The sequence below is a fragment of the Spermophilus citellus genome (genome assembly GCF_964194105.1).
Source record: "Spermophilus citellus genome assembly, contig: SCAFFOLD_55, whole genome shotgun sequence".
In the NCBI taxonomy this organism is placed as follows: Eukaryota; Metazoa; Chordata; class Mammalia; order Rodentia; family Sciuridae; genus Spermophilus; species Spermophilus citellus.
In genome coordinates this window covers 1353324-1375736 of record NW_027672793.1, presented here as the reverse complement: position 1 = coordinate 1375736, position 22413 = coordinate 1353324, and the positions used below count along the sequence as shown (strand labels likewise).

The 22413-nt window shown below is 51.1% G+C and overlaps 1 protein-coding gene across 1 annotated transcript; it reads left to right on the top strand.

The window, feature by feature from the left end:
* The first annotated feature begins 14643 nt into the window (after nt 1-14643).
* Nucleotides 14644-21564, top strand: LOC308640598 (disks large homolog 5-like). Its single transcript, XM_081312442.1, is given in 11 exon segments — nt 14644-14888; nt 14892-14937; nt 14940-15287; nt 15290-15567; nt 15571-15806; nt 16180-16477; nt 16481-16874; nt 16877-18495; nt 18499-18544; nt 18547-18806; nt 18810-21564. Coding segments are annotated over 11 exon segments (5739 nt in total). The 5' UTR covers nt 14644-14663; the 3' UTR covers nt 20799-21564.
* Nucleotides 21565-22413: the final 849 nt, after the last annotated feature.

Sequence of the window (22413 nt, the reverse complement as noted above, 5' to 3'; positions counted from 1 at the left end):
GTGGCGATGAGAGAGAGTTGGGTAAGGCAGGGGAGGGGGCCTGGGGGCTCTTCCGCCCCTCGACCTGGGTGAGCCCAGCTGGTGCTTGGGAACGCTGCCCCTCCTGGGCCCTTCTCTGCCCGGCTCTCGGGGGCAGCCCAGGACCTCTTTGAGTCTGCTGTCCTGGGAACGCATCGGGCGGTCCCCCACCCGGGAGGACTCCAAGGATGCAATAACTCAGGGCCAGGTTTGGGCACAAAGCGGCAGTGGCAGGGGTCTAGCTGGGAAGGCGCAGGCTGCGCCACTGGCTCGCTCGCTCGCACTGCCCTGGTGGGGCCCGCGTGTTCCGTGCTGTGGGGCCGCCTGCTTCTCAGAGTCTGGGGCCCCCAGGACTGCAGAATCCCAGGCCCCGGGCTGAGGGGCACCTACCAAAGGGCATCTCACCCTCAGCTGGGCGCCGGTTGGTGGGCTGACACCCCCGCTGGCCAGATGTTCGCCTTGGGGGAGCCCTGGGGTCACTGAGCTATGATTGGCCCTCAGATTTGGGGAGGAGTTAAAGGAGGCAGGGAGTGCAGCCTGGACCATCCGAATGTATGGCAATAAAAATAAATGCACTTTCCAGGTCCTAGGGACTGTTCTGCCCACTGACTTCTTTCATTTCTTAACATGCGCTTCACAGTATCTATGAGTAAGGCCATGATTATCCCCATTTTACAGATGAGGAAACTAAGGCACAGCTAGGACCAGATAGGATCCGATTATAGGCCTCTCTGACTCCAGAACCGTGTTCTCCCTGTAGGGTGTCCAGGCGTGCATGGATGGCCTGGGCATCTGGGCATGGGGGCCCTTCTGAGTGCATTTGCACATGTCCAAGAAATTAAAGATAGGTTAGCAGGCAGATTGTAGTCATTCTGGGTTTGCCATTTCAAATTCATTCACAGGCTCCTTCCTCTGAGGGATATTCTGAGTCCGGGCCAGGCCTTTTGCTGTTGTGGGGTCTCTCTACCTTGGGGGAGCAGACAGTCGGTGGGGTGGGGTATGTGGCAGTGAGACCGCAGTGAAGAGTAAACAGTTCCACCAAGAGGCAATTTCTTGATGAGAGACTGCTCTGCTTATCTGACTTAGACAGGGTCCTCGGGTAGGACATTGTTGCAGGATGAAGAGAGGTGGCTGCTGAGGAAGGTGTGTAGTCCCCTCTGGCTCTGAGTGCCTTCCCCAGGGTTGCAAAGGAGAAGGAGAAGAGGACACTGTGGCCACTGTCTGTAAGGCCCTTAAAGGACGAAATCTGGGGAATCTTGGTCACGTATGTCTGGAAGGGCAGGGATGTGTGCTGACTGGCTCTCCTGAGAGGATTGGAGCCCAGGTGAAGAAGAGCCAGGGCAGGACAGTGGTAGAGACTGCCTGGCATGGGTGGCATTGTAGGGTGGCCCTCGGTGCATGCACATAGGGTCTATCTGAAGAGTCCCCAGGGCAGGCCACCTGGACCTCGAGCTTTGACCCTCAAGGTCCCCAGAGATTTTCATTGGTACCTATGAGTACCAGGGAGTAGGTTGTAGGATCCTTTCTTGTTTGTCTAATGAGGAAAGGAGGGCCACAGAGGCCAGCAGCCTTGTCCTGCTGCACCTGCAGCAGGGCTTGTGACCATCTGTCAGTTGGGATGTTTGTTTCCTGGGTCTCCAGATCCCACAGAGGGGAGTTTACCAAGGCCTGCCTCCCCCTCACCCCAATGTTAGGGTTGGAGGTGGAAAGGAGATGCTGGTGGGTGCCCCATTACATGCACCTGAGTTCCTGAGCCTGGTTCTAGACTGAGCTACCCCCGTCCAACCAGGATCTAGCTAGATCAGTAAGAAAACAGCTGCCCCATGTGCCCATTGTATCCCCAAGTCCACTTTAATTGGGTCTCCAAACGGGCTTTATTCTGAATTTCCTGTCTGGCTCCAAATACCCATTGTTGAGGCTCTAGGGGAATGGAGAGGGCTGTGGATTCCCAGGACTGAGTTTGTTTTCCCTTGTGGACTTGCTGGGTGAGTCTGAGCCTGTCCTAGAACTTCTCTGTGCCCCTTGTCTTGCTTTATTTTTCTTAGGAGAGTCCCAAGTCTGCTTCCAGGGAAGGAGGTTTGACTTGAGACAAAGGGGACAGGACATTTATCTATAGTGCTTACTAAGGTGTACTCTGGGCCAGCTGCATGCTGAGTGCTTGATGAGCCATTTCTCATGAGCCCTATCAACAGCTCTGTGAAGTTGGTTCCATTATTCTCACCTGTCTGCAGTTAAGGCGGCTTTGAGGGACAGCCAGGAATCCAAGGTCATATAGGTGGCTTGATGCCACCCACCATGCCTGCCTGCGTCACTCCCAGGACAGCTTCTACATACCTGGTGAACCACTGACATCATAGTCCCCCTCCCCCAGGAGCTTGTCTTGGGGACAGATGGGCAAACAGTTATGAACTCTGAGGCTGGAGACACTGTGTTCCCCCTGAGGACCCAGCTGTGGCCAGCCCCACCCTACCCCCTACTCTGGGCCTGGCAAGCTGCTGAGGTTCAAGTGGGGGAGAAGTATCTTGGACTGGTCAGTGGTGGGAGGATGAGGCCAGGTCCTGGGACATTTGAGTGGGTGCTGGGCTGGGCTTTACCTGATTCTTGGTTTCTTGGCTACTGCAACATAGCAGTGTCCATTGCTGGGCCCAGCTGGGCCAGCAACTCTGTCCTGCCATGTGGGAGGTGCTTACCTCTTTTAGGGACTTGGGTGGACAGTCCTCTCTTTTATTCTGTCCCCTTCTATCCCATCCCCCAGGCCTCAGGAGCTCCACCGGCTCAACTTGGAAACTTGGATGTGCTTGGTGAGAGTGTGTGGTCTTGCTGAAGGACTCAAATCGGGGCCCTGCCCTCTGGACCTCTTTCTGTCTCCACCCAAACTGCCCTCTTGCCCCGGGCCTGGCCTGTAAGTCTGCATCATCTTCACTGTGACATCTCTGCAGAACGAATGGGTGTGTGCCCCCACCCAAGCCTGCTTTCTCAGGCTGCCCTTCGTTGGGCACCCGTGCTGGCTGAGGGGCTCTGAGCTCCAGCCCTTCTCCCTCCTGAAGTCTAGCTAATCGGCCACTGGGTCGACCCTCTTCATTCTCTGCCCTCCGCCCGCTCCTTTGCTGGCTTCCTGGAACCCAGGGACCCTCGAGGTTTCTGGACCCTATAGAGTTGCCTGGGTGTTTTTTTTTTTTTTTTGGTGGGGGGCATTCTGAGTGGAGGAGCTGGGAGCCGGGAGACAGGCCAATGACTGGGTCAGGGCCAGCCAGGGGTGGAGGCTGACCATTAGCCCGTGTCTCCCTGGATCAAACTGTGATCCCCAGTCCCTTCCTTTGGTGGTCCCAGGCCTGGCTTTCCCACCCTCTTTGGCATTTCCTGTCTGCATCCCTTTCATTTTGCACCCAGGCTCCCCAGGGGTTCCTCTGGGGGGGACAAGAGCCTACTCTAATCTTTCTCCCTGGTGACAGGACCTGACTTGGCCTGGCATGGCTGTGGTCCCACTGAGCCTGGGGTTTGGCTGGACCTTGTCTCCCTACATTTCTCATCACCCACCTTCTGGCTGGGCAGCGGGGTCCCAGCCAGGCTCCCATCCATGTCTGAGCCAGAGAGCCATGGTCTGAGATGCTCCTCAGAGACCCCTGGGCTGGGGCCAGTCATGCCTGTGGGCTCTGGAAGAGGCTGAAGGATTAGGGATGAGGAGAGGCAAGCACTGGCCTTCTGGGGCAGGAGTCAGGACCGAGGCCTCTCTGGACTTAATTCTGAGGCGGTTTTGAGGACTTCCAAAGCCACAGCACCTCGCTGCTCTCCCCACCCCCCAGGCCCATCTCACACATGGGTTTGCCTTTCCAGGCATCCTCCCCTGGTCCCCTCCCCCTGGGTGCCTTCTTGAGCTCCTTGGGCCCCTCCCCCAGCCCTCCTGGGCCCCCTCCTTCCTCCTTGACCCACTTTAGACCCCTGTTGCTGGGGGAGGGGAGCGCACAGCTGGCGGCTCTGATCCTGGCTGCCTCCCCCAGCATCCCTTGGGGCAGGCTCTGAATGGAGCCAGCAGGCTGAGCAGGCCTGGCCCCAGGGACTGGCACACTGCATGCTCCTAGTGGCAGCCTCCCTGCCCCCTCCATGGACAGATAGTTCTGGACAGCTGCCCCTGCCCAGGCCCTGGGGAGGCCCTGCCAGGACCCAGCTCCGGTTCCCCCCAGCCCTAGGGAGCAGTGGCTTCGGAGGTTCCTCCTACCTTCTTGCCCAGCACCATTCCCAGAGGAGAGGGGGGCAGGGCCAGGTCCTGGCCTCCACCCATCCTTCCCCTAAGTCTCTGCTGGACAGCCCGAAGCTCCAGTCAAGTCCTGTGTCTGCTGTTAATCTGTGTGACTTGGAGAGCTCCACCAGCCCTTCTGGACCTCATCTGTTCATTTAGGGAATGGAGCAGATCACTGACGTTTACCAAGCCTCACTGTGTTCCAGGGACTCGGCTGTACATCGATGACCTCATGGTCCCGTGGGAATGCCATGAGCACACTTTCCTATTTGGAATGTGAGGCAACCGAGGCACAGGAAGGGGAAGATACAAACTTTTGAGGTCACTCATACATGGGATCCCGGGCAGCCTGATGGGTGACTTGTCTTCACTCTGCCATTCTCTAATTGATCCTGGCACTGGGGCTATTAACTCTTCAGGGACTAGGTCAGGGCCCTCTGAGGACTTGAGATGGGGGCTTCTCCTTGGGGGGCCATTTATTCTGTCCTGCTCAGGTGCCCTGCTGCCCTGCCACATGACAGACTGTGGGAAGGTGAGTCCCCAGACATCCCAGCTAGAGACACCCCTCCCCCATTCTGAGTCCTAGTCCTGGGGTTCAGGGACCTGACTCCAGCCTGACTGTGCCCTCGAATGAACATCACCCCCAGTACAGGGGGGTACCCCTCCCAGCATGCCATTTGCAGGGCCAGGAGCAAACAGGAGTTGCCTGTGAGGACCACAGCAACCCTCCCTCCCGTTTCCTAGCCAATGAGAAATGCAAAAAATAGGGTGGGTTGGCCCTAAGGGGCTGTTTGAATTTTGGAATCTGCGCCCCCCTCATCTCCACATTTGCCTTGACATGTGTCCTGCCTCTGGGAACCTTTTCATGTCACCTCATTGTCTTGCTGAATAAAAGAGGGGGTGGGATTTGGGAGGGGGCTCTGGGAGCAAAGTCACGAAATCTTTACTTATTTGCCTAATTTCCTCACTCAAATGTGTCTTGTGATTAAATATTGCTTCATTCTATCCTGTGTGCTTAGGTCAGAGGCCAGGATTTTTTTTTTTTTTGAACAGGGAATTGATAGTATCTGGTCTTTCCATCTTGAGACTTCTCACTCCATTCCCTCTATTTCTCTTTTTTTATCTCCCACACCTGGAAAAGCCATGGTCTTCCCTTCTGGAACCTATCTCCTCTAGAGAGAGCACATGGGTGGTGCCAAGTGTCAGTCAAAGTCAGTGACCCTTACAGTGCTCACTCAGTGGAAAAGACTGCAATAACTTGTTCATGCTGCCCTCCTTGGTCCAGGGTAAAGCACCGAGCAGAGTGGGCAGTGGATATATAACAAGAAGTCCTGTGTTCTTGGTCCTGGTCCTTCTGGCCTTGCCTGAGCCTGCACTCCATCACTGTGATCTCTCATGGCCCTTTACATGCCTGCCCTCGGGGTAACTAAAATACTGTCTATCCTGAGCCTCCTAGCCAGGGCCTCCTCTCCTTGTCTTCCTTTCCCAGGTTCATCTTGCAGTCACGCTTATTCAGGAACCTCCATGGCTCCTGTTACAGCTGGGTTAGGGATGGTCAGGCTGAGTCCACTCTTCTAAAACTAGAAAGAGAAGATATCAGGATGTTACTGTCTATGGAGGAAGAAAAACTTTAAATTGTCTTCTAAAACACAGATAAAATTTACAGAGCTTACTGTATGCCAGACACGGGGCTCGATGTTTGTCCACCCGTATCTCTCAGTCTTCCTGAAAATTCCATGAGGTGGGTCCTATTCTTCCCATTTATTAATAATGAATCAGCGTAAAGAAGTTAACCTTGCTACGCACATATGGTCTGGGTGTGTACCATGGCCTTATCATTTTTCTTGCCCCTTTGTCTCTCTATGAGTTTACTGGCACCAAAACAAGCATGCTAAATGCAGAGTAGTGCCGCGGCCGGCGAAATGGACCGAGTCCGGCGGGAGACGTCGGGGTTAAAAGAATTCACAGGACACCAAGGTTCTTCATCCAGGGGGAACTGACTTTATTATCTCAGCTCATACTTATATATTTCTTTCAGACAGAATGGAAAGTTACTGGTAGGCGGAAGCAAGGACGGAGGGGGACAAGTGGTTCATATCGACTCATAATGAGCCTTCAACCAGGAACCTTATCAGACCCAAGCAGGTCAGGACGTTCCCACATGACCATTATAGGCTGAATAATATGAAAAAAGACACCACAAATCCTTCAAGGCCTTGTGAGCTGGCCTCTTTGACGTGCACAACAAGAAACCAGGGCTGGGCCCAAGCCCCGGGGGCCAGGAGGAGTCCGTGCCAGCAGTTCCCCCTCTTTTGTTTGTTGCACGTCAAAGGGAATCAAGTAGCCCCTGTCTCAGGTCGTTCACTGCCCTTACACTGCTTACCCGTCTTTGGGGAGGCCCCATTCCCCTGTCTTAGGTTGCAGTGCAAGCGTGAAAGTTGCCCGTCTCTGGGTACTACAAGATCAGCTTGTTGTTGCCAAGGCGTTCAGTGGTATCTATTCAGCCAGTCATTATTAGGTCTTTAATTGGTTCCGGTTCAACAAGGCATAGAGTCAGAGGAGAGGAATAGTAAAATAAAGAAGAAAGAGGGTGAAAGGAGGGAGGCATGAAACAGGGATTATTATAGAAAAATTATCTTCGAATTGGTCGGAGACAAACTTCAGCAAAATCATCCTTGGTTTGTAGGCGTTGATAATGGACCTGTATTGGCTTAGAAGTCAGAATGTTAATTTGGTCTTTAATAAATTGTGTCAATCTCTTGACAAGGCAGGGGCCTACAGCAACTATAAGGAGGAGACCGAAAAGCGGTCCCATATTGTGAGTGGCAGCACCTGCTTTAGCATTGCCTTCCGCCAGAGGCCCAGGAAGCTCTGAATGTCCTCGGATATGTCCAATGAATAAAGGATCTCGTCTAGCCCAAACAAGAAGCTGAACCGTTTGTAATTGTTCCATGATAGTAGATTGCCTGTCAATATAAGGGGCTGTTTTAATACATTAAGTGGGATGGAATTGTAAAGTTTAAGGGCCATAATTAGAGCCTTAACTTTTGATCTTTGGGCAGACAGTTTGGGTATAGGGTGTCGAATTACTTGAGATCCATCAAAAACAACAGCAAACCTCCCTTTTGTTCCGTTTGTATAAACAGTCTGAGCTCCCGGGATAGGTTTCCCTTTAATAATTTTAGGAAAAACAATAGGACATTTTTTAAGGCCTTTTAGAAGTTTATGTCGGGGAAAGTGATTATCAATTTGACCTTTGAAATTACAAAGGAAGAGACACCAAAGATCATGTTCTTGTTGTAATTTTAAAATCATATCGTGGGTATAAGGCTGAATGAGAATGTCAAAAGTTTTTCCAAACAGTGCATCACCCAAGTATTTGGCCTTCCAGATCAGGTTTATCACTAGTTCATAAAAGGGAGTTGTCACCCGAGAGTTAGAAGCGGGTAGATGGACCCAATAGATGGGACCTGTTTGCCAAAACACTCCAGTAGGAGTTAATTTTGATGGCAGGATTATAAATGATAGAGGTATAGAATAATCAATCTGGGTAACCTGTATCTTTTGTGGGGCTGTTTTTATTAACCTGAGTGCCTTCAAGGCTTTTGGAGTAGGTTTTTACAGGGAGGTGGGTGAGGGGTCTCCTCTCAAAAGGTCATACAGGGGTTTAAGTTAGTAGTTACTTAATACTACTTAATATTTAATCAACAATGTGAATTTATTTACCAAAATTAATCTTTATCTTAAACAGTAAGAATTATTAGGCAATAAGGATCTTTCTTTAAAGAAATAAACTTACATTTTAATAGGTGTTTATCATATCAAAATATGGACAAAATTTTTGCTCACATTAGTATAGTTAAATTAGGAAAATAACCTGAAATACCCTTAAATTAATTATAGTCAGTTTAGTATATATAAATCTCTTTTTTAATTGTTCTAACTTTTTACATCATCTGTTTAGATACCAATATAAACCCCCCCCCTTTTTTTTTTTTTTTTAGGAAAATGAATATAAAGACCTTGTTTTACCCAAAGATGATTTCTTTCTTCTTTTTAGGATCCATGTGTGCTTTTTCTTTGTTGAAGCACCTTTTTCTTAAAAAAAAAATTATACTTTGGAACAATTTCTGAAAACCTTAGAATCTATAAACAAATTATTATACTTTGATAAGAAATATCAATGAAAATATAGTTAAAACCCTTAGATATTTTGTAGAAATAATTATAATAATTTATCATTTTGTAAGTTTAAACAGTAACCTTGAGAATTAGAAACTACTTGATTGTATTTTCACTTAAAAGCAAATTTATAGTAAACACACTTATCTCAAATATCTGTAACTGAAAAGGCAGAGTATCTTGATAAATGTAAATATAAAACATAAATTATGGGTTTCCTGTTGAAGAAAAACAATTAGGCAAATATATATTAACTAATCAATTAGGCATGTGTTAATTAATTTATGGATTAACAAATATAGGTTATTTAAATATCTAAAAAATATATATATTAAGAATAAGAACTTAACTTATAATTGTATTAACTTTATGTAACCACGTGGTCTTAAAATATTTGGATCCATTTTAATTTATTTTTAACTAGGAGTGCACTCTTTTATGTGACTCACTTGATGTAACTGAAATAAGATCCTTGAGTATACATTTTTATTTTTATAGTTAGCAATGAAAATAAGGATTTTTTGGTCATCACAGGAACTTTGCCGGCTTGTTCCTGTGGCGAGCAAATGCATCCTCATAACCTCCAGAATTAAAGGTAAAATATAAAGAAGCATATTTGATATCTCTCATCAATAGAACATTATTTAGTAACACAACTATAAAGAAAAAGTCAGGTTATTTAACTTAGAACTAGCTTAAATTTAGGGCTGTAACATAGAGACCTGTAGAATTAAATTTTGTCTGAAAAAGATATCTTTCGTTAGCATTTACAGGTAGGCATTTTTTTAAAAAAAATACAGGCTTTGAGCAGCTCCGGTAGAAATCTGAAACACAGCAGTACAGGTTAGTGGCTGGAAGGTGGGACTAGAAGTCCTGTCTGAGTGACTGTGGAAGAACCAATCGGAAGCCCGCAAAAGTGTGGGAGGTGGGACCAGGAAGCCGCTCTTCCGGCCAAGCACCCCATGGTTACCATGGTGATGCAAACAACATGGAGTCCGCTGCCCATTTTCAGGGCAAAAGTTCCCCAAGTTTTCTTAGCCGATTGCATTTTGTTTGATTTTGTCTGCATTTTTCCCTGCCTGGCCAAGATCTTACTGCGGTAGCAGCTTGTTTTGTCTCTGTATCGCCCCGTACACTCTGGCTTTCGGGGCCCGGGGTGGGCCCCTGTTCCCGTTTCCCGGCTGCAATGGGCGTCCTTGAGCAACAAACTTGGAATTACACTCACTGCTCCAATGATTCCCCTTGCCACATCGGGGACAGGGGCCAGGCATGCCTTCCTGACCCCGTCTATCCCCCTCGGGAAAATTTCATTTAATATGTCCCTCTTTCCCACATTGGGAGCAACTTTTGGGTTGGGCCCCTTTACCATTAAACCCTGACAATCCCATTTTGAGGGCAGCAGCTAAAGCCTGTCCGGTAATATGAGCTCCATTAATATCCTTACAAGCTCGAATCATGTCATTAACACTCTTTGCTCTGGTAGATTTAATAGCATTTTGCCAATAGGAATTTGCATTTTCAAGAGCCAATTGCTTAATGACTGGCATGACTTGTTCTAAGTTAGGGAATATTTTTCCTGCTATCTGCATCAATCAGGCTATGAAGTCAGAATAAGGCTCAGAGGGTCCTTGAGCAATTTTTGAGATTTTTGTTTCAGAATTTGAAATAGGTAGAGCCTTCCAAGCCTGAACGGCTGCTGCAGCTATCTGAGCATAGACCCCAGGATCATAATTAATTTGTTGATTTATGATAGCATATTGTCCCGAGCCTGTTAACATTTCAAGGTTACGCCGTGGGAAGCCGGCGTCCTGATTGACTCGGGCTAGCTCGAGACACCTCTCTTGATTTTCCCCTCCGAACAACACAGCCCTACAAAGCTGTTGCCAGTCACTAGGTGTCAGCTGATTGGCAGAGAAAGACTTGAAGAGAGTCAATGTGAAGGGGGCATGGGGTCTGTAATTAGTAACTGCCTCCTTTAGTTGTTTAATATCCTTAAAGGCTAAAGAAACATACACTCTGGCCGGCTGTCCATAGGCATCCAGGTTTTCAATTACTGGAAAAGTGTGGGCCATCTTAGGCTGCCACTGAACACCCCCGCCTTCTGGGGTTGTAAGGAGGGAGCGCAACAGGGATTGGGGCCGTAGGTGCTTTAAATCTTGGCTTCTTCATTCGACCCTCCAGTTCCTCTATCTTCCTTTCCAGTTCCTCCTCCTGCCAGCTGTTACCGTGGAGCCCAGTTAGTAACTCCCTTATCTTAGAAATGTACTCAGCACTGTGAAGCCCAGCTCAAGGCCAGAGGCCTTGTTTACATTTTTTTTTGTGAAAAACTAGTAAGGGAGTGTTTAGCGCCTAGAGTGCTAATTTTTCAGACAGTAGCCAAATAAAACAGGGCAACATGAAAATAGGAAATTTATCTACAGTGAACCTTTTTGTAGAGATTCTTTTGCTGAAAATCCTAAAATAAGCCATGGTGAATATTCTGGAGAAGGTCAGTTAAGACTTTTCTGTGGGCCTATTAGGGAGGGGGAAGATGAGAAGGCAGGGTTGAGAGCAGCTAGGGTGGATCTAAGAATGAAGAAGGAGATGTGAAAGAATAATGGGAAAGGGGTAAGGACTCTGTCATTTGCTCTTCCTGGACCTGGCCAAGGACTTGTTCACATTCTGCAAGCTGTTCTTTAATCTTTATTTTATCTGTTAACAAAGCATCTTTAACCAGTCTCCATAAAGAGAAAGTGGCAATTGGGATACTTTCTGGACCTTGGTCCCTCAACAATTTTTGTAAATCACATCTGACCTGATCCCAATCATTATTATTAAGAAATCCCCCTGTCAGAAACCAAGGACATGCCTGGGCAATAACTTCAACGAATTCTGTTGCAGTTTTTGTTTTTATTCCGGTTCCCTGTGTGTTCAACAGCTCTCTGAGTTCGTTGGCCAGACGAACTTTGGCTGCTGAGTTACCCATGGTAGCTACCTGTTCCTAGTTTAAGTTTCAATTTTTCCCCCTTCTCTTTACGAAGGCTTCTTTTCCCCTTCTCTTATCAAACGAAGGCTTTTTTTCCCCTTCTCTTATCAAAGGCTTCTTTTCCCCTTCTCTTATCGAAGGCTTCTTTTCCCCTTCTCTTTACGAAGGCTATTTTTCCCCTTCTCTTTACGAAGGCTATTAATCCTCCCTCTTCATGGAGGGAGCCCCGCCCGCTTACCTTCTGCGATCTCGGTGGGACCTCCAATATGCCGCGTCCGGCGAAATGGACCGAGTCCGGCGGGAGACGTCGGGGTTAAAAGAATTCACAGGACACCAAGGTTCTTCATCCAGGGGGAACTGACTTTATTATCTCAGCTCATACTTATATATTTCTTTCAGACAGAATGGAAAGTTACTGGTAGGCGGAAGCAAGGATGGAGGGGGACAAGTGGTTCATATCGACTCATAATGAGCCTTCAACCAGGAACCTTATCAGACCCAAGCAGGTCAGGACGTTCCCACATGACCATTATAGGCTGAATAATATGAAAACAGACACCACAAATCCTTCAAGGCCTTGTGAGCTGGCCTCTTTGACGTGCACAACAAGAAACCAGGGCTGGGCCCAAGCCCCGGGGGCCAGGGGGAGTCCGTGCCAGCAGAGTAGGTTTCCTGATAAATTCCCCCAGAAGCCAATCGGGTCATGCATTGCAAACTAATGTCTCTCAGGCCCAAAATGCAGCCCCATGGCTCCCAGGCATACCTTGGTTTTACAAGGATTCCAGTTATGTGGAGTCTCCCACTCATCCCCACAGCCTGTTCTTTGAACCCCAATACCACCATAGGATCCAGAACTGCATAAGGCCCACTTTGTATATGTGGAATGAGCAGGGGGATTGCTGGAGCAATTAGCCAAGGCTGTGGGGTGTGTATGTGGCTGGACTGGAAAACAGACCAAGGTTCTCACAGTTTCTGAAAGCCTGCAAGAGTCACTCACAGGCTACAAAACACTGGAAAGTGACATTATTTTTTAAGCAAAAATAGCCATTGGAGATCTAAATCCTGAGCTTATAATGGAAAAGTGAGAACTCCATCTTTTGTTTTTCTACCCACATCTTTCCCAGGAGGTGATTTGAGGACAGAGTCCTGCTTTTAATAAACACAGAATGATGGAAGTTGGAATTGCAATGCCTATGTATATATAATTAGAGGAACCACCCTAATTCTTGTATTTTAGTCAATATTTAGATTCAATATATCTCAGAGCATTTGAGAGCCTTACAATGACTATTAGAATCAACTGGGACAATGTAACAGAATTAGTTCATTGGGACTTACATGCAAGACAAATTTAAAAATGTCTCAACCCTATCATACCACTTGATTTTGATTATATTATCATTTCAATCCCTGGGTACCTTGCAAATGCTTTGGTCTTAACCAGATGTAATTCAACTATGGTCACTATTGATGGTTATGGAACAATGCAACAAACCACCATGAGAAGTGACTTTTGGACACAGGTGAAGTCCAGCCTTTGGCCAATGGAATGGATGATTCACAGTGCCAAGCTTAGGCACCCCTTCCCCAGGATGTACAATGTGAATCAAGTGGGAGAATGGTGAGAATGGCCTTAGGCCTGAGCCTAAGCAACTCCATTTTAAGAACTCCAGTTTGAAACCTGCAGTCTCACCAGGCACACCCACAGATCCCTCAAGTATGACCTCATACAATTACTTCCCCTTACTCTGAAAAACACAGTGAAGACTCTGACAGGCTGTCCTCTCCTGATAAGAAGATAAAGTGAGAAGATAAGGGTGGAGACCACCAGCAGATGGTTCTGCCCCCAGGGTAAATGATGTCCTGGAGAAATCTGGTGGTAGCTGATAAGGATTGCAGGGGAGGTCATAAAGCCCCAAAATTTAGTGTAAAAATAGAGCTAATGAACAGGGATTCAGCCAATTGAAACAAGGATGCACTTGGGCTTGAGAGCCTGGTGAGGAACTGGACTGACATCTCATTACTTATCATCATTCTCCTGACGAGATCCTCTCAAACTCTATAAACTTATCTGGATGGTGAGAGCCTCAACTTCTTTCTATGACCCTCTCCTCAAAAGGTTATCCACTCCATGCCAGGAAAAACCTGTCTTGGTTCTGGACCTGATTACTGTGAATCTTCTTCACATGATATCTCAGAATCAAATAAATTAAGATGGACTTGTTCTCATCAAGGAGACAGTATTCTAAAAGCAAAAGCAAAATCATTAAAAAGTATTTCCTGACTAGGTACCTGAAAAGTACTCTTTCATAGCCACACATTTATATAAGCCATAAAAAATAAGAAGAGCCCAGACCCAAAGTTTGGAGAATACATTCTGCATTTGGCTAGAGTAGGAGTAAAATCACATTACCAAATTTCTGTACCCAGATAAGGCTAAAGGACTACTGATATTATGGCACTAATTCTGCCTTTTGTAAAAGATGAGGTTTATACAGCTGTACTATGTGTGTGTGTGTGTGTGTGTGTTTATATGAGTCTAGTACTGGTGGATAAACTGAGGGAATATTATTCCTGAGCTATATCTTCAATTTTTTTTTTTTTTAGTTTTGAGAAAGGATCTTACAAATATGATTTCTTGTGTGCCCACAATTTTTAAGTACATATCAAGAACAAATATGCCTGAACCAAAGGCAAATCTTATCTCCTTTAGGAGCCATGATTCATCGTTATTTTTAAATTCTCTTAAAAGTTAAGTAGAGGAGGGGCGGGCTGGCGGCGGTGCGGGGCGCGGGCCATGGCGGCGCGGGCGGCGGCTGCGGGGCCCCAGTGAGCCTGGCCGGGCGCACGGGCTGAGGCGGTCACCGAGCGGGGCCGGAGCCGTCGGGGACCAGGCGACTTTCCCCCGGAGTTGTAGTGTGTTGAGGGTCGGCGCAGGCGGGCCGTGCGCCGAGGCGAGGGGGAGGGGGCATGCCCGGCTGGAGCCTCGGGGCGCGCCCCAGCCGCCATCCCCACCTCCGCCTCCTCCTTCTCCTCCTCTTCTAGTCCCGCCGCCGCTGCAGCCAACATGGCTGCGCTCAGGAGCCCGGGAGGTGGCCGCTGCTGAGCCATCCGCCGCCCCGGGCCCCAGCCCGCCCGGCACCGGCCCATGGCCCCCGCCGCCTCGCAGCTCCCAGCGCGCTAAGGCTGCCGCCCGGGCGCTCGCCTGCCTTGGGGAACCCGGGCGCTGTCCGGCGGGGCGGGGCGGCGCGGCCCACCACCATGGAGCCCCAGCGCTGGGAGCTGCTCGCCCAGTGTCAGCAGAGCCTGGCCCAGGCCATGACGGAGGTGGAAGCCGTGCTCGGACTGCTCCAGGCTGCGGGAGCGCTGAGCCCTGGCGAGCAGCGGCAGCTGGACAAGGAGGCGGGAGGCGCCAAAGCGGAGCTGCTGCTCAAGCTGCTCCTGGCCAAGGAGCGGGACCACTTCCAGGACCTGCGCCCAGCGCTGTAGAAGACGCAGACTCACCTGCTGCCCATTCTCTACCTGAACAGTATCGTCGGCCACCGCAGCCCGCCGAGGGCGCCGGCTCCACCTACAGTGTCCTGTCCATCATGCCCTCGGACTCAGAGAGCAGCAGCTCCCTCAGCAGTGTGGGCACCACTGGGAAGGCGCCGTCCCCGCCGCCCCTCCTCACCGACCGGCAGGCGAATGAGAAGGTGGAGAACCTGTCCATTCAGCTGCGGCTGATGACCCGCGAGAGGAATGAGCTGCGCAAACGCCTGGCCTTTGCGACCCACGGGATGACCTTTGACAAGAGGCCCTACCACAGACTGAATCCTGACTACGAGAGGCTGAAGATCCAGTGTGTGAGGGCCATGTCGGACCTGCAGAGTCTCCAGAACCAGCACACAATGCCTTGAAGAGGTGTGAGGAGGTGGCCAAGGAGACCGACTTCTACCACACACTCCACAGCCGGCTCCTAAGTGACCAGACTCAGCTGAAGGATGATGTGGACATGCTGAGGCGGGAGAACGGGCAGCTGCTGCGGGAGCGGAACCTACTGCAGCAGTCCTGGGAAGACATGAAGCGGCTCCATGAGGAGGACCAGAAAGAGATCGGAGACCTCCAGGCGCAGCAGCAGCAGGTGCTGAAGCACAACGGGTCATCAGAGATCCTCAACAAGCTGTAGGACACAGCCATAGACAAGCTGGAGGGGGTCAAAAAGGACTATGACGCCCTGCAGAAGCGGTACAGCGAGAAGGTCGCCATCCACAACTCAGACCTGAGCCGCCTTGAGCAGCTGGGCGAGGAGAACCAGCGCCTGCTGAAGCAGACGGAGATGCTGACCCAGCAGAGGGACACGGCCATCCAGCTGCAGCACCAGTGCGCCCTGTCCCTGAGGAGGTTCGAGGCCATTCACTGCTGGCACGGACTCCCCCTTGCCCCCGGGGCTTGGGCCCAGCCCTGGTTTCTTGTTGTGCACGTCAAAGAGGCCAGCTCACAAGGCCTTGAAGGATTTGTGGTGTCTGTTTTCATATTATTCAGCCTATAATGGTCATGTGGGAATGTCCTGACCTGCTTGGGTCTGATAAGGCTCCTGGTTGAAGGCTCATTATGAGTCGATATGAACCACTTGTCCCCCTCCGTCCTTGCTTCCACCTACCAGTAACTTTCCATTCTGTCTGAAAGAAATATATAAGTATGAGCTGAGATAATAAAGTCAGTTCCCCCTGGATGAAGAACCTTGGTGTCCTGTGAATTCTTTTAACCCCGACGTCTCCCGCCGGACTCGGTCCATTTCGCCGGACGCGGCAATTCACCTTGAGCTGAACAAGGCCACGGCCCAGAACAAGGACCTGCAGTGGGAGATGGAGCTGCTCCAGTCAGAGCTGACGGACCTGAGGACCACGCAGGTCAAAACCGCGAAGGAGTCCGAGAAGTACAAGGAGGAGCGGGACGCGGTGTACAGCGAGTATAAGCTCATCATGAGCGAGCATGACCAGGTCAGCTCTGAGCTGGACAAGCTGCAGACCGAGGTGGAGCTGGCCGAGTCCAAGCTCAAGAGCAGCACATCTGAGAAGAAGGCAGCCAGCGAGTAGATGGAGGCGCTGTGGCAGATCAAAGACACAGTGAGAATGGATGCTGGGAGAGCCAACAAGGAGGTGGAGATCCTTCCAAAGCAGTGCAAGGCTCTGTGCCAGGAGCTGAAGGAAGCCCTGCAGGAGGCCCATGTGGCCAAGTGCCGCCGGGACTGGGCCTTCCAGGAGCAGGACAAGATTGTGGCAGAGCGTGACAGCATCCGGACACTGTGTGATAACCTGCGGCGGGAACGGGACCGGGCAGTGAGTGAGCTAGCTGAGGCCCTGCGTAGCCTGGATGACACTCAGAAACAGAAGAACGACGTCAGCCGGGAGCTTAAGGAGCTCAAGGAGCAGATGGAATCCCAGTTGGAAAAGGAGGCCCAATTCCGGCAGCTGATGGCCCACAGCTCCCACAACTCGATACAGATTTCATGGAGTGGGAAACAGAAGTCGTTGAGTTTGAAAGGGAGACGGAGGAGGTTGACTTGATGGCACTTGGGTTTGACATGGCAGAAGGTGTGAATGAGCCTTGTTTCCCAGGGGACTGTGGCATATTTGTCACGAAAGTGGACAAAGGAAGCATTGCTGATGGCCGCTTAAGGGTCAACAACTGGCTGCTGAGAATCAACGATGTGGACCTCATCAACAAGGACAAGAAGCAGGCCATCAAGGCCCTCCTCAATGGAGAGGGGGCCATCAACATGGTCTTGCGGTGGAGGAAGTCCCTGGGTGGGAAGGTGGTCACACCCCTGCACATAAACCTCAGTGGACAGAAAGACAGTTGCATCAGTCTGGAGAGTGGAGTGTATGCTGCTGCTGTACCTGGAATCCCTGCTGCCAAAGAAGGGTCCCTCACCGTGGGAGACAGGATTGTGGCAATCAATGGCATCGCACTGGACAACAAGTCCCTGAATGAATGTGAATCTCTGTCGCGCAGTTGCCAGGACTCCTTGACCCTCTCCCTCCTGAAGGTGTTCCCTCAGAGCTCCTTGTGGAGCGGCCAGAACATCTTTGAAAACATCAAGGACTCTGATAAGATGCTGAGTCTTCGGACCCATGGCCTGGAGGCCCAGGCTCATCACAAGAGGAACTTGATGCAGCACCAGAGCTCCACACAGTCGGAGCTCTTCTGTGCTGGGCTGGAAGACAGGAAGGAGCCAGGGCCTCCCGGAGGCAGCACCTCCTTTCTACACAAACTGTTCCCTGGGGGACCCTTTTCAGTCTCCCCCCAGACCTTTCCTAGCACCTCCGAGCACAGCCTGAGCTCCTTCCACTCCGATGCCTCTGGGGAACGTGGCTATGGGCTGGTGGACATGCAGAGCAGGCGGCCCCTGCTGCCCTTTGAGACCGAGGTGGGCCCCTGTGGGGTGGTGGAAGCCCCTCTGGACAAGGTGGATGCTGAGGGCTCCAACAGCGGTGGGACCTGGCCTAAGGCCGTGCTTGGCTCCACAGCAGGGCTGGAGAAGCTCTCCGTTTACAAGAAGCCAAAGCAAAGACAGTTTATCTTTGACCCAAACACTTTTAAATGTCCCCAGACGCCCCCCAAAATAGACTATTTGCTCCCAGGCCCTGGGCCTATTCACTCCCCCCAGCCCTCCAAGAGGATGGGGCCTCTGACACCCCCAAAGCCCCCCAGGAGAAGCGACTCCATCAAGTTCCAGCACAGACTAGAAACCAGTTCTGAGTCAGAGGCCACACTGGTGGGCAGCTCTCCATCTACCAGCCCACCAAGTGCCCCGCCCCCGGACACTGACCTCGGAGAACCCATGCATGCATCACCCCCTCGCAAGGCCAGGGTCCACATCGCCTCCAGCTACTACCCCGAAGGGGATGGAGACTCCTCCTACCTGCCAGCCAAGAAGTCCTGTGACGAAGACCTCACTTCCCAGAAGGCAGATGAGCTGGGGCAGAAGCGCCGCTGGCCAAAGTCTGCGCCTAGTTTTCGGCCAAACCTTGCTCTGGTAGTGATTCCTGCTCAATTCCTGGAGGAGCAGAAGTGCATCCCAGCTAGTGGAGAGCTCTCGCCTGAGGTGTAGGAGTGGTCCCCTTACTCACCAGGGCATTCCAGCCGGCATGGGAACCCCCGCTCTACCCCAACAGGCCATCCATGGGAACTGTTCCCTGGAGCATGACCCCCAGCACTGCTGTGAGCTCCATCCTGCAGAACCCCATCTACACTGTGCGCAACCACAGGGTTGGCCCCTGCAGCTCTCCACCTGTGCCCCGAGATGCTGGCCCCCAGGGCTTGCCTCCCAGTGTCCAGCACCAGGGCCGCCTGAGTCTGGACCTCAGCCACAGGGCCAGCAGTGACTATGCTGAGATGAGAGCCTCCCACGGGTCCAACTAGCTGCCTTCCAGCACCCGCCTCGGGTTTTCCAGTAACTTGCAGTTCAAGGCAGAACGCATTAAGATCCCATTAACGCCGAGGTACCCTCGGTCTGTCATGGGCTCTGACAGAGGTTCGTTGTCACATTCCGAATGCAGCACCCCTCCACAGTCACCCCTCAACATTGACACCCTGTCCACTTGTAGCCAGTCCCAGACCTCCGCCTCCACATTGCCCAGGATTGCTGTCAACCCTGCGTCCCTCGGGGAGCCGAGGAAGGACAGGCCTTATGTGGAGGAACCACGCCATGTGAAGGTACAGAAGGGCTCAGAGCCTTTGGGCATCTCCATTGTGAGTGGAGAGAAGGGCGGCATCTACGTCTCCAAAGTGACCACCAGCAGCATTGCCCACCAGGCTGGCCTTGAGTATGGGGACCACTTACTTGAGTTCAATGGCATTAACCTGCAGAGTGCCACAGAGCAGCAGGCCTGGCTCATCATAGGGCAGCAGTGTGACACCATCACCATCCTGGCCCAGTACAACCCACATATGCACCAGCTTAGCAGCCACTCCCACTCCAGCTCCCACTTGGACCCTGCCGGTTCCCATGCCACTCTCCAGGGCAGTGGTAGCACCACCCCAGAGCACCCCTCTGTCATTGATCCACTCATGGAGCAGGATGAGGGTCATGGCACACCCTCAGCCAAGCAGAGCAGCAGCTGCTCCAGGATCATGGGAGATGCCAACAAGAAGACCCCGGAACCACGCATTGTCTTCATCAAGAAGTCTCAACTGGACCTTGGGGTGCATTTGTGTGGTGGGAACCTGCACGGGGTGTTTGTGGCCAAAGTAGAGGATGACAGTCCTGCCAGGGGTCCCAATGGCCTGTTGCCAGGGGACCTGATCCTCGAGTATGGCAACCTGGATGTGCGCAATAAGACGGTGGAGGAAGTCTATGTGGAGATGCTGAAGCCCAAAGACAGTGTCCGCCTGAAGGTACAGTACCGCCCAGAGGAGTTCACCAGGATCAAGGGCCTGCCTGGTGACAGCTTCTACATCAGGGCCCTGTATGACCAGCTGGCCGAGGTGGAGCATGAGCTGAGCTTTAGGAAGGACGACATTCTCTATGTGGGCGACACCTTGCCCCAGGGCACATTCGGGTCCTGGATGGCGTGGCAGCTGGATGAGAACGCCCAGAAGATCCAGCGTGGGCAGATTCCCAGCAAATACGTGATGGACCAAGAATTCTCCAGGAGGTTCAGCATGTCCGAGGTCAAAGACGACAGTAGCGCCGCCAAGACGCTGTCAGCAGCCGCTCGCCACTCCTTCTTTCAAAGGAAGCACAAGCACAAACGCAGTGGGTCCAAAGACGGGAAAGACCTCCTGGCCTTGGACACCTTCTCCAAAGACTCCCTCCCGCTCTTTGAAGATTCAGTGAGTCTGGTCCAGAAGGTGGACTGCACCTCTCTGAGGCCTGTCCTGATTCTGGGGCCTCTGCTGGATGTGGTGAAGGAAATGCTGAATGAAGCTCCTGGCAAGTTCTGCAGATGCCCACTGGAGGTGATGAAGGCCTCCCAGCAGGCCATTGAGCAGGGCGTTAAAGACTGCCTGTTTGTCGACTACAAGCGGAGGAGTGGCCATTTTGATGTGACCACGGTGGCTTCAATAAAAGAGATCACAGAAAAGAACCGACACTGCCTCCTGGACGTCGCCCCCCACGCCATCGAGCACCTGCACCACATGCACATCTACCCTATCATCATCTTCATCCACTACAAGAGTGCCAAGCACATCAAGGAGCAGAGAGACCCCATCTACCTGAGGGACAAGGTGACACAGAGGCATTCTAAAGAGCAGTTTGAGACAGCTCAGAAGATTGAACAGGAATACAGCAGGTGCTTCACAGGGGTCGTCCAGGGAGGAGCCCTGTCGAGCATTTGCACTCAGATCTTGGCAACCGTCAATCAAGAACAAAGTAAAGTCCTGTGGATCCCCGCCTGCCCACTCTAGGGGAGGTGGGCACCAGGAGGCAACTGGACCGGCCAGCTGGTGGGGAGACCGGCTTGCTCTTCTCCAGCAACTGAAAACAGAGATGGGCCTGTTTATGAACATGCAGGGGAAGGATCCAGAACCAGGACTCCAGAAGCCCCTCCTTTGTAGACAGAGGGGGTCGGCGGCTCGGATCTGGGCCCAGGCTGGCAGACTGCTCCTCTCACATGTGCTTTAAGACAAAACAAAGCAGAAAACGCAAAAGACTTGATAGAGGGGTACAACACCCACCTTCCTATAGCCAGCCAATCAGTGATGCTGCACAGAGAGCCTTTCAGATCACAAGTTTACAAGCCTTTTCTAAGTATCTGGTGGTTATGTTTACGTGGACGCCCCATGCTGCTGGTGCCCACCCCACCCCTTCCGCCCCCTGTTGCTTTTGTTCCCCAAATGACCCTGGAACCTCACGGGGTTGGGGGATGGGGCGGGCTGCCCTGCCTCAGGAGGTTCTTGTCAGTGGGACCAGAGCTTCGGCAGACTCCCTGCTCCTCAGAGGCAGTACCTCTCCTGAAAGGACTTTGTCACTTCAGGTGCTCATACTGTTGGAGATGGCAGAACCAGTGCCTGGGTGGGGTCAACTCGCCGGCGCTGCGTTTTCCTCCCACGCCCGGGAGGGCAGCTTGGGCATCCTCACAAACTCGCCTCTTGGCCTTTCCCTCCTGTTTCTCCACCCCCCAAGCGCTCATCGGTCTCCTGACTCTTCTCCATCTGTATTTGTTATTTAAACATTCTGTCTGGTCCATCATGTCCCCGTCGGGTCTCAGCCGCAGGGCTGGGTCCTAGGCAGGGTGTCAAGCAAGGGTGGACGTGTGCCATGGCTCCCCTGGAGGTTCTGAGAGCCCCGATGGCCTTTTTCAGCTTCGTGGAGCAGGGCAGGTGCATCCGAAAACATTCAAGTTTCAGATGTTTGAATGAGAGCTTGTAGGGGGAGTTTAATGATTAGCGTAGCCACTATTGAATATCTAAAAAGAAAACCTGCGACCTTGTTCATCTTGGTCCCAGGGCTCACAGAACAGACCTGACTTTGGCCTTTGTCGGGTTACTTTGGGCTCAGTTGGGCTTCCCTCGTTTTCTTTCCTTTGCACTTCCCATGCCAGGCGAGTCTGGCTGAATATTTGATGTGGTTCCTCCTTAAACGGTGTGTCCTGTTAATAGGTACTATACCAGGCTCCGTGTAAGTGTCGTTGGGGGTAGGAACTATATTTTAATACTGTTCCTAACATTTCATTTTAATAGCAAGGTGTCTTTGATTTGATTTGATTCTTTGTAATTCTAGAAACTAGATTGTAGTTTAGTCATTACTGACATCTTTTTTTTTTTAAGGGATATATTTTCTTGCACAGCTGTTCAAAAGAGAAACAAGTCTCAGTCCTCAGTGCTGCCTTTGTTTTCCAGGTACAAGTTTTCTAGCTCAGACAACTGAGAAAAAGTGTAGACCATTCTCGAGGCATTGCTTGCACGCTGTTTTCCTATGTTGCAGGCAGATCGGGCTGTGATGGGTGGTGTGCAGGCGGGTACGACGGATCTGACAGCCTGGGATGTTCTGTACTAAAATGTTACTTTGTATCAAAAAGTT